We start from the raw sequence: 15,837 nt of genomic DNA, 5'->3' as shown, positions 1-15,837 counted from the left end.
CCCTAATCAATGGCTACTTGCTTTGTTTCCAGTTCTTTGCTACTACAGAAAGGACCATTACGAATACTCCCTTTTAGTCTTTGATCTCCTTGGGGGTATAAAACCAGAAGTGAAATGTCTCAGAGGGGTAGCACAGGTAATAATCAAATTGAAAAAGATGAAAAGTCAAAGGCAATGAATAGTTTAGTAACTTTTCTTGTATAATTCCAAATCATATTCCAGAATGTTTGGACCAATTTTGCTTGAGCATAAGAAATATGGGTAATAGTATAGTTGTATCTAAACTGTTAGATGGTGCAGTGAATACAGCACCAGGCCTGGAGTCAGGAACACCTGAGTTCAAATGCGGCCTCAGACACTAACTACCTGTATGACCCTGGGCAAGTCTCTTAACCCTGTTTGCCTCAGTTTTCTGATATGTAAAATGAGCTGGAGAAAGAAATGGCAAACCACTCCAGTATCTTTACCAAGAAAACCCCAAATGGAACAGCAACCATCTAAACTGGCCATTACGGTGCAGTTATTGAAAAGAGAGTTTCATGAGAAGAAAGAACCAGATAGGACACTTGGCACTGGTTCATTTCCCTCATCTATGTAAATAGGGGAGAAAGAGTGTTCACTCTCTCCTCCCCCCCCTTCCCTCTTTTTCACACATACACATACACACACACACACACACACACACACACACACACACACAGAGTTAGTTGGCCAACCTACTATGTTGTCATTGTGCTCCAAAGTGTGAAAACAGATCAGTCCATCAGGGGAGTCTGTCAGTGATGACCCGTGATCTAAATTCAGCTTGGAGATACGTACATGATTGTACCAGCAGAGACCCTTGCCCTGTTCCCTTGGAAGTATACAAAATTGGAGACAACGGGGCATAATAGTAGGGAAAAGCTACACAAACTCTCTCATAGTTTCTTGGAAAAGAATCTAACTAAAATGATTACAAATACCAGGTGCCCCATGAAAGCCGAAAAGTTAACCTAAAACAAACAAACAAAAAAAAAAACTAAGACATTATCACAGAGTAGAAGACGCAGCATCTCCAATTTCTTCCTTTTGCCTTCTGTGGGTTATTCAGAATCCTTAACCTGAACATTTAGAGAGCACTCAAAAGATGTGAAGGTCAACTGGAATCTAAGAATACAGGAAGACAAGTTGGGCATGGTTCATAAGAGTCTATTTTGAGCTCACTCCTGAGTCTTCACCACTTATAGGTTTGGGAACTAGAGCTTTCCAACAATTATCACTAAAGAGATTTATTTTCCATTTGATTCGATAAATAATATTAACTACTTATATGTGCAAGGCACTGTGGATAGGTGCTGAGGATACCAAAAAAAAAAAATAATAATCAGTCTTTGCCCTCAAAGAGCTTACTTTCTAAAAGGGGGGTGGAGGGGGTAGCTCTGAGCAATATAAAATGTGTATAGATTAGCCTCTCCTCCTTTTATTGTGCCCTGGACAAGGCAGGGATTCTCTGAGTCAGTTAGAAATTCGCTTTGACCCCGGTTCTTTCACTGAGGCCTTTGTTCTCACCCTGGCCCAGCTTCACATCTCTTCTGTGGCAGCAACAAGGGAGCATCAGAGACTTTGTGCCTACTTTGTGCCAGGAACTGAGCTAACCACTTTACAAATATTACATTATCCTCAACAACCCTGCAAGGTAGATGCCATTTTACAGTTAAGGAAACAGGGGCAAATCTAGGGATTAGTGATAAATATTTTTCAATTAAGGCAGAGTCAAACCAATGCCTGAATGTTAAGAATTACCCCCAAATCTGGGCTCTTGGTAATTGGGATTGTACTCTCAACTTTTAATATGAACTCCAAAAAACAGAGGAGAGAATAACATTTGAGGGGGATTATGTTACCTTTAGGCTAAAACAAGTTAATTGTTATAATGGTGTGGCTGATTAAATCTCCAGAGACCCTAGGGGTAGGGAGGAAATCGTACTGGTCCCTCAGTGACAGCGGCAGATCCCCTGGTATTAAATTAGCATAGCAAAGGAACGACTTGCATCCAGAAGCAACCCAGATCAAACTCTGTTAGTCCTGTGAGTCATGTGGCCTGTACAGGTTCCAAGGGAAGGTGGGAGAATTGTTAGATGCTTTCCAGAAAAGGGACAAGAGTTTTGCTCGCAAGGAGTGTAAGACCTTCAGAAAATACATTCTATATTTTCTTTCAGGTGAAATAAAACCTAGTCTATGTTTTAAGTCTTTACAGTCTGAGCAAAGATAAGTGAAATGAGGACCCTTTTAGGAAAAGCAAAATGAACCAGATTCTGATATTCTCTAGAACTTAAGACACAATGTTATAATATATATATATATATATATCTATATCTATATATATATATATATATATATATATATATATATATATATATATACATCAGTACTATTTGGAGGGATCAAGAAAAGCTTCACAGATGAAATGTCCTCTCCCATCATTCTGCTATCTCATGAGACTAGAATGCTACCTCCAAAGACAAAACTCTGAATCTCTTCCACAAAAACAAAATGTGGACTTTCTAAAAGTCAGTGACCCATAAGGAACATCCTGGAAAGCTTGAGAAGAAAGGAGAAACTAGCCATCCCAATATGGCATTCCTTATAATCAAAAGTGGCCATATCTTCCCACAACCATTTAAATTTCCAACTGAAGGCATTCCCCGTGGCTCCATGGGAAGGAACATGTAAAACAGCAGTGAAATGCCCACGGCAATATAACAGATCCAGAAGCCTGGACCTGCCAGAGATTTAGTGGTATTATGTAGTTTCTAGGTAAAACATTAGTTCCCTGAATCTAATGTTTTCATCTTCGGAGAAGATGGTTTCCTTACATACCTTTGAGGAGCAAAGCCACTTGTTAAACAACATGATTGATTCACACACTCTCTACCTTGTAAGCTAGTCTACAATTGTGGCTAGATTGGGATTGGTTATTTTTCAGTTGTGTCCAACTCTCCGTAACCCCATTTGGGGTTTTCTTGGCAAAGATACTGGAGTGATTTGCCATTTTCTTTTCTGGCCCTTTTGACAGATGAGGAAACTGAGGTAAACAGGATTAAGTGACTTGCCCTGGGTCACACAGCTAGTAAGTGCCTAAGGCTAGATCTGAACTCAGGTCTTCCTGACTCCAGGCCCATGCTCTACCCACTGCACCACCGTGGAAAGTCCATGTCTTTTCCCAACCATATCTTCTGAGGAGTATCAAGCCTAGACCCTGGGATTATCTCACTTACATTCATTACATGTTATTACCAGTTGATGCCACTGTCTCTTCTTCCTCTTAGCCTTCTGCAGCCATGATGATTTTTACAGGAGTAAGACTCTCCATCTGAAATTCCACTTAAAATACCAGAGGTCCATGATTTGGTATACTCAATCCAAGTCACTTTCTGTAAATGTCACGTGGCAGTATATAGGCTGTTATGGTGTCCTTTGCTGACATTAAACTAATTACATCATGTCACCTAAGGACCCCTAGGATTTTTCTCCCGCTTGACTACTTCCTGAAATAGATCAAATTACAAGATTATCCTGTCACTCACAGCTGGAGAGCTTGATCTGTAGACATAGCCCGGCAGGCTGGCTCAGGTTCCCCTGGTCTGGCCTGGTTTTCTATCTACAATATTGGCCCTCCCAAGATGCATTTGTTTCCCTGTCTCTTGAAGGAGTTCTTAACCAGGGTTCTATGAACTTGCTCATTTGTTTGAGTATTCTGGTAACTGTATTTTAATATAATTGCTTTCTTTTGTAATCTTTTATATTTTAAAACATTATTCTGAGAAGGGGTCCATAGGCTACACCAGACTGTCAAAGGGGTCCATGACACAAAAGAGAGATCTCTAAAACCCACACTCTAAGGAGTCAGAATTTGTCAGGTTTGCTGACTTACTTTTATTCAAACTGACTTAAAGAATACATAGATTCTCTATATCTTCTCTTTTAGCAGCAACTGGAAAGTCACAGGGTATTGGAGGTAGGGAAAAGTAAAGAAGTTTCAGGGTTATGATTTTAAGCCAACCTCTGAGACTAGGGTCTGATACAACTGCCTGCTACTGCCACCCTCGCCTTCACCTAGTATATCCTTCTTACTCTAACCCAGAAGAGGGCAGCTAGGTGACAGGCAGATAGAGTGCCCAATTAGGATGACCTGAGTTCAAATCCATCTTCAGACACTTACTAGAGGCGTGACCCTGGGCAAGTCACTTAACCCTGTTTGCCTCAGTTTCCTCATCTGTAAAATGAGCTGGAGAAGGAAATGCCAAATCACTCCAGTATCTTTGCCAATAAAACCCCAAAGGGGATCACGAAGAGTTGGATACGATTGAATAATAACTAATTCAGAAATCCTATCGCATCGAGCATAAACCACTTTCCCTGATACCACTGTATGTGTGTGTGTATGTATAAGAAGGATGTACTAAGTATCTATGTGTGTGTATGTGTATCATCTTACCTGATGTCCCACTGATGGGGTCCTACATGGATCCATGATCTGTTATAATCAATCTTAGATTATCTTCTCCTTCGGTGAAGGTGAAGGTGCTAGTAGCAGACAATTTCATTTTTTCATTCTTTCTACTTATATTGTTATAGTCATATATATTGTTGTCTTGGTTCTGCTTACTGCTTACTCTGTGACAGTTCATAAGTCTTCCTAGGATCATTTTTTTTTTAATAACTAGGTTGCCCTCTCCCAGCCAGGCTGGAAATGCAGCCACCCTTCACTGACCTCCCCATTTCTCAGCAGTGAGCTGTTACCGTTTCTGACTTGGGCCTGTTCACCCCTTCCTTAGATAGCCTAGTCCCTCCCAGGGACTTACTGTATTGGTGCTAGCCTTAGAACTCTCAATCAGCTTTATCCTACTGTAGCTCAGAACTCATCAACCACAACCTCCCCACTAGCAGGGTTAATAAGTTTATACTACCACACTTATCTTCTCAGTATCCCCCTTACTGACCAAAATTCTACCACACTTAAAAAAAAACCAACAAATATTTTTAAAGCAAAAAAGGCGCCCATAATGAGACTGTATATCTCTAGTTCTCCCCAAAATATAAAGCAGAATCAAATGTGGAATTAAAATGCCATGGGAGCTTCTGGGTCAGATAAAATGTAAAAGGTTATAGTCAGCCTAATTCCCCCAACAAGTACCCCATCAAAGATTTAAAAGTGCACTAGAAGAAACAACAAGAAAACCTAAAGAAAATATAAGCTATGTCAGATTGCTTGCCTTCTCAATGAGGGTGGGAGGGAGAGAATTTGGAACTCGAAATTTGAAGAAAGAATGTTAAAATTATTTTACATGTAATTTTTGAAAAAATAAAATATTAATTTAAAAAGAAAAAAACTAAAGAAAAATACCAGTAAGCACTTCCATCCAGCCTAGGACTTCAGAAGTAAAGGGCAGAAATCTAGAGGCATTCTAAGCAAAGATGGCAATGGAGGAAGAACACTGGCAGGTCACTGTACAGAGAGACAAGACAGTGGCACGTTTGGGAACCCTCCAAGGAGCCTGAAGCCAGCAATCCTCTTGGCACCACAGAAGACAAAGCCAGGCCTACAGACCCAGTTAAGTTCCAAAGGAGAGAAAATAAAAACACCATTCATTTCATTATGTCTTACCTGCTGCTTATTGCTATTAGAAATCCATCACTGAATTAACAAAAGTGAAATTAAATGAGGCCAAGTTAGCTGTGTATGGACAGAAACCAGAGTGTCTCCATGGACTTTCTGACAATCTGGCTGCAGAGGGGAGGGGCTCCATCCCCCCCAGACCCCTTTTCAGTGGCCATTTAATCATTATCCCAGTTTAACTTTCTTACTCCAGGAAATTCGCGCTGTTAGTAGAGGGGTAGGAACGGAATGGAGTAAGTAAAATTCTTCCACATCGGTTCCTCCTGTCTGTTTGGTTGCAAACACTGGCCTTTCCCCTCTCAAACCCATCCTCTCCAGATTGAGATCTTTCCAGTATACCTAACCACTACCCCCAAGGGTATTCCGATAGGGGGTTGTGTATTGAAAGAGATTAACAAGTATTCAAGGAAGGAGATAAACCTTTTGTAGGCTAAATATTACCAGAAGGGAGAACCTACAGAGACCTGACTCAGGGACCAGGGTGGGGGTGGACATCTTACCTCTTGTTATATTTTCAGTATAAGCATTTAAACCACAGAAATGAGTAATCCTACAAATCCAGGTTTGATTTATTGTTTTGTCAGTTCCTAGACTCAAGAAAGTGATGGAGTAAGTGTTAAAAATGCAGATTAAACTTAAGAGTGTCCTGTGTACTTTTTAAAGGAGAGCCAGTCATTAAACATTTACCATCACACTCTTGCCCGACTGGTTCTTTTGGATTAATCTACTGAGATTGAATTTCATAAATTGAGGGGATTAACTCTTTGTTAGCTCATTTTGATGCCCCGTACTGCCAGGATAGGAGACTTGCCTCTCTGTTCCAGAGAGCTCAGGAATGAATAGGCAAATTTGGCCAACAAAGGACAAATTCCATGCTTATCCTGTTCCAGTTTAGAGACTGAGTAGGGAAGTTGTTCATTATCTGAAAGATAAAGGGAATTCTAGATTGGCTGCATAATACTGATCCTCTGAAAGAGCCACCCCTCCCCCCCTCCCCCCCCCACCCGGCCCCTTGAGCACAGCCTGCTTCAGAGGCATTAGAGCTAAGCTCCTCCGGTATAGAAGCAGTCTCTTGCGATGGGCCTTTGCCCTTTGGTTCTTGTTCAGGATTGGGCAGATATGTTTTTAAAGTTTCTAGAATAGATAGGCCCCACAGATGTTGAGCAGACTGTAATGGTACTTCACTTCCTGTGACCTCCTGTGAAAGGGTTTTTTGGTTGTTCAGTCTTTTTCAGTCCTATCTGACTCTTCATGACCCCATTTGGGGATTTTCTTGGCCAAGATACTGGAGTGATTTACCATTTCCTTCTCCAGCTCATTTTACAGATAAGTAAACTGAGGCAAACAGGGTTAAGAGACTTGCCCAGGGTGACACAGCTAGTAAGCGTCTGAGGCCAAATTTTAATTCAGGAAGATCAGTCTTCCTGACTCCAGGTCTGGCACTCTATCCACTGGGCCACCTAGCTTCCCCCGTGAAAGGGCGGGGAGACAGAAAAACTTGTCTAAGAAGGAATTATGAATTTGGTCTTTAAAACATGGGTTTGATAAGAGAGAAACTGATAAGCAGCTCTCTTTATCCTAACTAGGGCAATAGGGCCTTCAGCCCTACCATCTTGTCAGACCCCACCCATTCCCATGGACCCTGAATTTATGGAATTTAAAGATTATCAGGAGTGGAGTCAAGCTCTCCATTCAGTTCTTGACATCAAACGAAGAGGGTATAAGAGACCCTAGGCCTAGGTGATGTTTTTTTTTTTAATGGAAGGTGGGGTTCAGCTCTTTAGAGATCTTCTGGACACAAGGAGTCATGTGGCCATCATCCCTTGGAAATCCTATTCAAGTTGAACATGAAATCCCTATGGAGGTGGAAGCTTTAAAGGGAGACACTACATGGAAAACAAAAAACCGCTGTCCAATCCAAGAGAATTCCAAAGGACTCATGATTCATATCCAGAGAAAGAATTGATGGAGTCTGAATTCAGATTCAAATCATACTATTTTCACTTTTTTTTTCATTTTTTTCATTTGCTCTGTGTCTTTCAAAAAATGACTAATATGGAAATATGTTTTGCATGACTGCACATGCAAAACCCTATCAAATTGCTTATCATGGGGCAGGGGTCAGAGTTGAAGAAGGGAGGGACAAAATTTGGAACTCAAAAAAATTTTTAAATGAAATGTTAAAAATCCTCTTTACATGTAATTGGGAAAAAGTATTATTAAGAAAAAAAAAGACCACTGTTCCAGATAAAGGCAAGAGGACAACCAAAATTATAGGTACCCCTATTATGGTTATACATGTGCCTGGATATATAGTGGAAATGGATTTGTTGGGTTTATGGGCTTTGGTCCCAGATTAGGCTGTTGTTTCATCATCCCAGTCCATTACAGTGGGGAGAATTCATCAAAAACCCATTGATTCACCCAAGTTATTTGATACTATTAACGTTCATCTGTGATGTGCCCCCAGGGATTACTGAGTTACTAACTGAGTCTTCCATTCTCGAATCTGGCCTCAGGCACTTACTAGCTGTGTGATCCTGGACAAGTCACTCAACCTCTTTCTGCTTCAGCTTCCGCAACTGGAAAGTGAAGAGAAGAATGGTACCTCCTCCACAGAGCTGTTGCAAGGATCAGATGAGATAATATTTGTAAGGAGCTTAGCACGGCGCCTGGCACATAATAAATGCTTGTTCCCTCCAGTCACAACAGAAATAAACTTTAATAGAATGCAGAAGGTCAAGGAGTGTGCTGAGCCTGGACCCATTTGTGCCTTAGAAGGAAAAGTCACTGACCTCCTCAATATTCCCAGTGAGAGCCTTTCTCTGCCATTGTCAGCACTGGTCACCAAGATGCTTCCTTGTAAGGATATGAATGATCTGATCTCACCTTGGAGTTGCTTGGTTTGCAGAGAGTTCTACCCATGCTGGGCAGCATCCACTTCAGATTCTCTGCTGTGTGCATCTCTGTCTCTGGTGAGGTGGCTAAATGGTGCAATATACTAGAACTGGAGTCTGGCTTTAGAGACTTACTAGCTGTGGATCTCTGGACAAAACATTTTACTTCTGTCTGCCTCAGTTTCCTCATCTGTAAAACTGAGAATAATAATGGCACCTATCTCCCAGAGCTGTTGTGAGGATCAAACGAAATTATATTTGTAAAGCACTTTGAAAACCTTAAAATAGGATATGTATATGCTACATTATGGTAAGAAGGGATGGGGGACCTGAACAGTCTTCCCGGTTGCTGAGTAGTCAGGTGCCTGGAAACTCCAGTGATTGGACCATTAAGTGGTAGAATTTTGCTGGCATACATTCAGGTGGACCACATCAATACTTACTAGACCAAACATCTCTTCAGTTGGACAAAATAATTCTGTGGACAACCTACTTCTTGACAGACATCACTGTCATTTTCTTTGATCAAGGGACCTATTTTCCCTCCAGCACCATACAAGATGTTCCCCTCAATCTCATGTTTACCTTTCTCTCTGAATGGTTTGAGAAAGTCATCACCCTGAAAACTAAGGAGGATTTGGCAGAAGAGAGAGAAGCAGCGAATCCTGATCATGTGGGAGAGAATGGAAGGGATGGGGAGGGAATAGACAATGGGGAAAGTGTGTCATCCAAATACTCTTTCTGCCTAGCCCATAGATAAAGTAAGGGAGTGGGTAATGGAACCCCCAGATAAATTGGGGAATTACACTCTGGGTCCAGAGGGTCCTCCTCCCCTAGAAGGAGAATTCCCTGACAGGAAGAGATGGCAGTCAGGGAACCAAGGAATAGAGCAGAGCAGAGCAAGATGAGAGAGAATATCATCTCAAGCTAATGGCAAAGTTGCAAGCAAGGGGGCTTTTATCTTCTGTTTACAACAATATCTTGCAAATGTTTTGGGGCAGAGAGACTTTTCAAGTGCCGCTGGTTTTCTGCTCCTGGCTGCCGTCCTACTCACAAGTTTCACTATGAATTTCGCCAGTGAATGGCTTGACCACACCACAGCTGTTCTGACTTCAAAGTATGATCATAGTTTTAACTGTGACTTCCGTTTTTTTTCTTTTGTTGGCAGTATACCTCATGTAATGTTCTCTTTAGATAATTTATTTGTTAACTTAGAATTAACGTCTAGATAATTTATCCCTGGACACAAAATATGGCTTCAGTCCTAGTGTGGTCATGCTAAAGGAGGTCTTTGGTGTTATTTGTACTACCCAGGCCTTGGGGCCTGAGGGGCTGATTAGACTGTATAGTTTTAATGATCTAAAGTAGATGTATATAGTTTTTAGTCATAGAGATCCAAAATGGTGATAGACTAAATGCTCTAAGGCCTGCTTTGGGAAAAATCTTATATAAATTGATAGGAAGATAGAAGGATAACTCTTTGGATTTCACAAATTGTTTATGCCTATCTAGAGTTTCTAGGTTAAAAAAAATACTCCAAGCAGCAGGAAGAATTCAAATACCAAGAAACCAGAGTCAAGATCACACAAGACCATTCTGTAACTAGTACAAAAAAAGAAAAAAATCTTAGGATGCAATATTCCAAAAAGAAAAAGACTCAAAGCCAAGAATAACATACCCCAAAAAGTACCTTGCTATAGCAGGGGTGTGAATCTTTAATAGAAAAGAGAACTTTAAAGAATTCCTGATTAAAAGATCAGAGCTGGGGAGAACCTCTAATATTTAACCACAGGAGACAAAAGAAACCTAGAAAGGCAATTCCATTTGAGTCATTGGAACATACATAATCAAGTGCTTACATTCTAAAAGAAGGAGAAGACACAAGTTTTCCTTCAAAATCTTACTGTCTTCAAGAGTCGTAAAGAAAGACAAATACAGGGCAAGAGATTTTTTTCTGCTGATTTTGTTGATGTTAAGAGGAAAGAAAAGGGAGGATGAAATGAATGCATTAGAGAATAAAATGAGAAATTTAGAGTCTTTGATACCATTGACAATGTGATAGAGCACATAAATTTATAAACAAATGCAGAAAAGAAGAAATAGTAAACATTCTTTACTGGTCACAATATAAAAAATAATCAATAAAAGGCATTTGAAACATTCAAGTAGAAAAACTTAGTAATTAATCTTGAAGAACATATGGGTAGATGAAATTGGGGCAGAGCCAAGATGGCGGCTGAAAAGCAGGGACTAGTGTGAGCTCCCCACCAAGTCCCTCCAAAAACCTATAAAAAATGGCTCTAAACCAGTTCTAGAACTGCAGAACCCACAAAACAGCAGAGGGAAGCAGGGCTCCAGCCCAGGACAGCCCGGATGGTCTCTGGGTGAGGTCTATCCTGCACGGAGCTGGGAGGGGAGTGGAGCAGAGCCCAGCGTGGGCGGAGCGGACCAACCAGACCAGGAGCCGGGCAGAGATTGCCCTAGCGCCTTGAATCAGTGAGCTGCAGCAATTACCAGACTTCTCAACCCACAAACACCAAAGACAACAGAGAAGGTTAGTGGGAAAAGCTGCGGGAGTGGAAGGAGTTCGAGGTTCGGCTACTGCCCCGGGGGCAGCGGAGGTGGGGCAGCTACAGAACTACAGCTGCAGTTGCTTCCGGCCCCAGGCCCACCTGGTGGGAGGAATTAAGTGGCGGATCAGAGCAGGAATGAGGAGCCTGCTGAAAATCTAAGTCCAGTCCGGGTTGGGGACTCTTAGGAAAGGAGGAGTGCTGGTGTGGCAGAGCTGGCACATCCCCCCAAGCTTGGAACATAGAACTCTTTCGTCTACAAGCAGTCATACCCCGCTGAAAAACTCAAGGGTCAAGTTAGTTGGTTGGGAATATGGCCAGGCAGCAAAAACACACCCATATTCAGTCTCAGACTTTGGAATCTTACTTTGGTGACAAAGAAGACCAAAACATACAGCAAGAAGAAGTCAACAAAGTCAAAGAGCCTACAACAAAAGCCTCCAAGAGAAACATGAACTGGTCTCAGGCCATGGAAGAGCTCAAAAAGGATTTGGAAAAGCAAATTAGAGAAGTAGAAGAAAAATTGAGAAGAGAAATGAGAAGGATATGAGAAAACCATGAAAAACAAGTCAATGACTTGCTAAAGGAGACCCAAAAAAATACTGAAAAATATACTGAAGAAAACAACACTTTAAAAAATAGACTAACACAAATGGCAAAAGAGCTCCAAAAAGCCAATGAGGAGAGGAATACCTTGAAAGGCAGAATTACCCAAATGGAAAAGGAGGTCCAAAAGACCACTGAAGAAAATACTACCTTCAAAATTAGATTGGAGCAAGTGGAAGCTAGTGACTTGATGAGAAATCAAGATATTATAAAACAGAACCAAAGGAATGAAAAAATGGAAGACAATGTGAAATATCTCATTGGAAAAACCACTGACCTGGAGAACAGATCCAGGAGAGAGAATTTAAAAATTATTGGACTACCTGAAAGCCATGATCAAAAAAAGAACCTAGATATCATCTTTCAAGAAATTATCAAGGAGAACTGCCCTGATATTCTAGAGCCACAGGGCAAAATAGAAATTGAAAGAATCCATCGATTCACCTCCTCAAACAGATCCCAAAATGAAATCTCCTAGGAATATTGTCGCCAAATTCCAGAGCTCCCAGATCAAGGAGAAAATACTGCAAGCAGCCAGAAAGAAACAATTTGAGCATTGTGAAAACACAATCAGAATAACCCAAGATCTAGCAGCTTCTACATTAAAAGATCAAAGGGCTTGGAATATGATATTCTGGAGGTCAATGGAGCTAGGATTAAAACCAAGAATCACCTACCTAGCAAAACTGAGTATCATGCTCCAAGGCAAAATATGGATTTTCAATAAAATAGAGGACTTTCAAGCTTTCTCAGTGAAAAGACCAGAGCTGAATAGAAAATTTGACTTTCAAACACAAGTATCAAGAGAAGCATGGAAAGGTAATCAAGAAAAAGAACAAGAAAAAGAAATTGAAAGAGACTTACTAGAGTTGAACTGTTATGTTTACATTCCTACATGGAAAGATGATGTGTATGATTCATGAGACCTCAGCATTAGGGTAGCTGAAGGGAATATTTATATATATATATATATATATATATATATATATATATATATATATATATATATATATATATATATATTATATATATGTTTATGTATATATATGTATATGTGAGTATGTATGTATGTATATATGTGTGTGTATATATATATATATATAGAGAGAGAGAGAGAGAGAGAGAGAGAGAGAGAGAGAGAGAGCTCAGACACTGAGTTGAAGATGAAGGGAAGATATCTAAAAGAAATAAAATAAAATTAAGGAATGTGAGAGGAATATATTGAGAGAGGGAGATAGGGAGAGATAGAATGGGGTAAATTATCTCGCATAAAAGTGGCAAGAAAAAGCAGTTCTGTAGGAAAGGAAGAGAAGGCAGGTGAGGGGGAATGAGTGAATCTTGCTCTCATCAGATTTGACCTGAGGAGGGAGTACCAGACATACTCATTTGGGTAACTTAACCCCACAGAAAAAAGGAGGAAGAAGAAGATAAAAAGGGGGGGATGATAGAAGGGAGGGCAATGGGGGTGGAGGTAATCAAAAACAAACACTTGGGAAAGGGGACAGGGTCAAGGGAGAAAATTCTATAAAGGGGGGTAGGTTAGGAAGGAGCAAAATATAGTGAGTCTTTCACAACATGAGTATTGTGGAAGGGTTATACATAATGATACGCATATGGCCTATGTTGAATTGCTTGACTTCTTAGGGAGGGTGAGTGGGAAGGGAAGAGGGGAGAGAATTTGGAACTCAAAGTTTTAAAAAACAGATGTTCAAAAACAAAAAAGAAGTTTTTGCATGCAACTAGAAAATAAAAAAAATTAAAAATTAAAAAAGAACATATGGGTAAAAGAACAAATTATAAGAATTGAAATATTATCAACAAAAAACTACAAGAATGAGTCAACATTTCAAAACTTTTGGGAAGTAGTCAATGCAGTCTCCAGGGGAAAATTCGTAATTCTGAACACAGTCATCAATAAAAAAGAAAAACACATCAGTGAATTGCACAAACTACTTTAAAAACTATAAAATCAAAAAAAATTATAACTAAATATAAAAATTGCCTGAAAACTAAAGAAGATACAAAACCAACAACAAAGAACCATTTAATTAATTTTTTTAAAAAACTAGAACCTCTTTTTGTTGGGTGATGGGAGAAAGGGAATAACAAAATAAATAACCATTAGGGGATTTTTTAAAAGAGAAAAAACAAATTGCCAATATTAAAAATGAAAATTTATAACAAATTAAGAGGGAAAGCATAAGCAATTCTTCACCAATGGACTTGTTAGCTCAGAATACCTTGCCCACAAATGATGTTACCAAAATTAATCCTGTGTTGGGAGGTTCTACCTTGAAACACGTCCTGGCTCTCAAAAATCAAGGACTTAAATCCAACTGAAATACAGAGACAATAGGTGATCACAGCTCACAGGGATATATGTTTCTATTAAGGCTCATCTCCCTTACAGAAGAATTTAGCAACCTGACAGTGAAATGTTAGTTATCATGGCTATAGCGAAACAAACAAAAAAATTTCTGTATAAAACAAAATATTTATAGTAGCACTTTTTATATTAGCAACAGAACTGGAAATAATGTAGGTGCTCTTCAATTTAGGGATAACTGAACAAATTGTAATTTGCTCCATTAATGTATCGGAAGATTTTTGTACTATAAGGAGCAATGAATATGAAGCATTAAGAGAAAGATAGAAAGATATCCTGAATGAATGCAAAGCAAACAAAAGCAAGAAAAAATATGGCCATTGTTACAGTAATATTAAAAGTGATGATACAAAAAGAAAACAGAACTCAGTGACCAGAACTGGTTCCAGATGTTTGATATTTGAATACAATAAAATATAGTTAAAAAATGGAAGACTATGAATGCAAAATGTTGCATGCTCTGTCAGTTGTGATCATTGCATCAATCAGTTTTGCTCATTTTTTTCTATTATAAGAAAGAGCAAAGGAGAAGGAATTAGCAAATTTTCAAGAAGTGGATTTGTCATAAAAACCAACTGTTTTAAATAAAATATTATTTCTTTTAAATGGTGCCTTCTAGGAGAAATGGTTTCAAGAAATGATGCATTCAAGTCACCTCTTTCCGTTCTCACCACTGGGAATTACAACATCAAAATCTTATTTTAGAATTGACTTCTATCGCTTCCTGTTTATGACTTAATCCAACTGGTGTGACAAGAATACATTCTGTTCCAGGCACAACCCTCAGCTCCAGGACACCCTCAAGTCTTTACCAGGCCCTACCTGTCATTGCATGAGGGATGTTAGTGATCATGACCCTCTGGCTTTGCATTCTGATTCCCGTCTCTGGGTGCTGCATCTCCTTCACCAAGTCTTCAATCTGAAAGACAGAATAGAGGGAGGTCAAAAGATGAGTCTCAAAAAAGCATTTCTTGTCTATTTCCTCAGATTTTAAATTTCTTTAAAATTATGTATGTTTTATTAAAACCAGAAGAAAAAGAAATCTGATTCTAGATATTTGGCATACTTATATGGATATTCTACTTGTGTGATGCCAAATATCCAGAATCAAGTTTCTTTTATTTCTGACTTTAATAAAACATAAATAAAAGTATTTGTAGTTTTTTTTCCATCCAGTTCATCTGGTCCTCAAATGACAGACATCATCTGTCACTTGAGTCACACTTGAAGACCTTCCAACTTGAGAGGACCTCTCAAAGCATACACTCTACTGACACAAGCTTGGAGAAACCAGGGTTCCCCCTAGCATAATGAGGCATTGGAGTAGGACTTTAGTGAGTTTCTCTACAATCTATCAACAAGTATTTATTAAGCATCTACCATGTTCCAGGCACTATGCTAGGCACTGGAGATACTAATACTGTAAAACAATCTCTACTTCCAAGAAATTCACATTATAAGGTGAGAAACAACAAAGGTGTGTGTATATATGTATACATATATATGTATACATGTAAATAAAGAATAATATAAAGAAAATAAATACAAAGTAGTTAACAATTGTAATAATAGCATCTATGCGGGTTTACAAAGCATCTTTGACATGTTAACTCATTGGAGCCTCACGACAACCCTGGGAGGTAGGCACTGTGATGATCCCCATTTTACAGATGAAGAAACCGAGGCTGAGAGAAGTCAAAGAACCTGTCCTCCATCACA

At 39.5% G+C, this 15,837-nt stretch overlaps 1 protein-coding gene across 1 annotated transcript in view; it reads right to left on the bottom strand.

Moving 5' to 3' along the window:
• The window catches only part of RGS9 (regulator of G protein signaling 9), a 107,884-nt gene that overhangs the window by 79,724 nt on the left and 12,323 nt on the right, over nt 1-15,837 (bottom strand). Inside the window, exon 2 of the mRNA XM_036756212.1 lies at nt 14,941-15,037. Within this exon, the coding sequence (XP_036612107.1) occupies nt 14,941-15,037 (97 nt within the window). The remainder of the gene's footprint in view (nt 1-14,940; nt 15,038-15,837) is intronic.

Source organism: Trichosurus vulpecula, chromosome 4, assembly GCF_011100635.1.
Source record: "Trichosurus vulpecula isolate mTriVul1 chromosome 4, mTriVul1.pri, whole genome shotgun sequence".
NCBI lineage: Eukaryota > Metazoa > Chordata > Mammalia > Diprotodontia > Phalangeridae > Trichosurus > Trichosurus vulpecula.
Note: the sequence above shows the minus strand (reverse complement) of the source record. Positions and strands in the feature narration are given on the sequence as shown.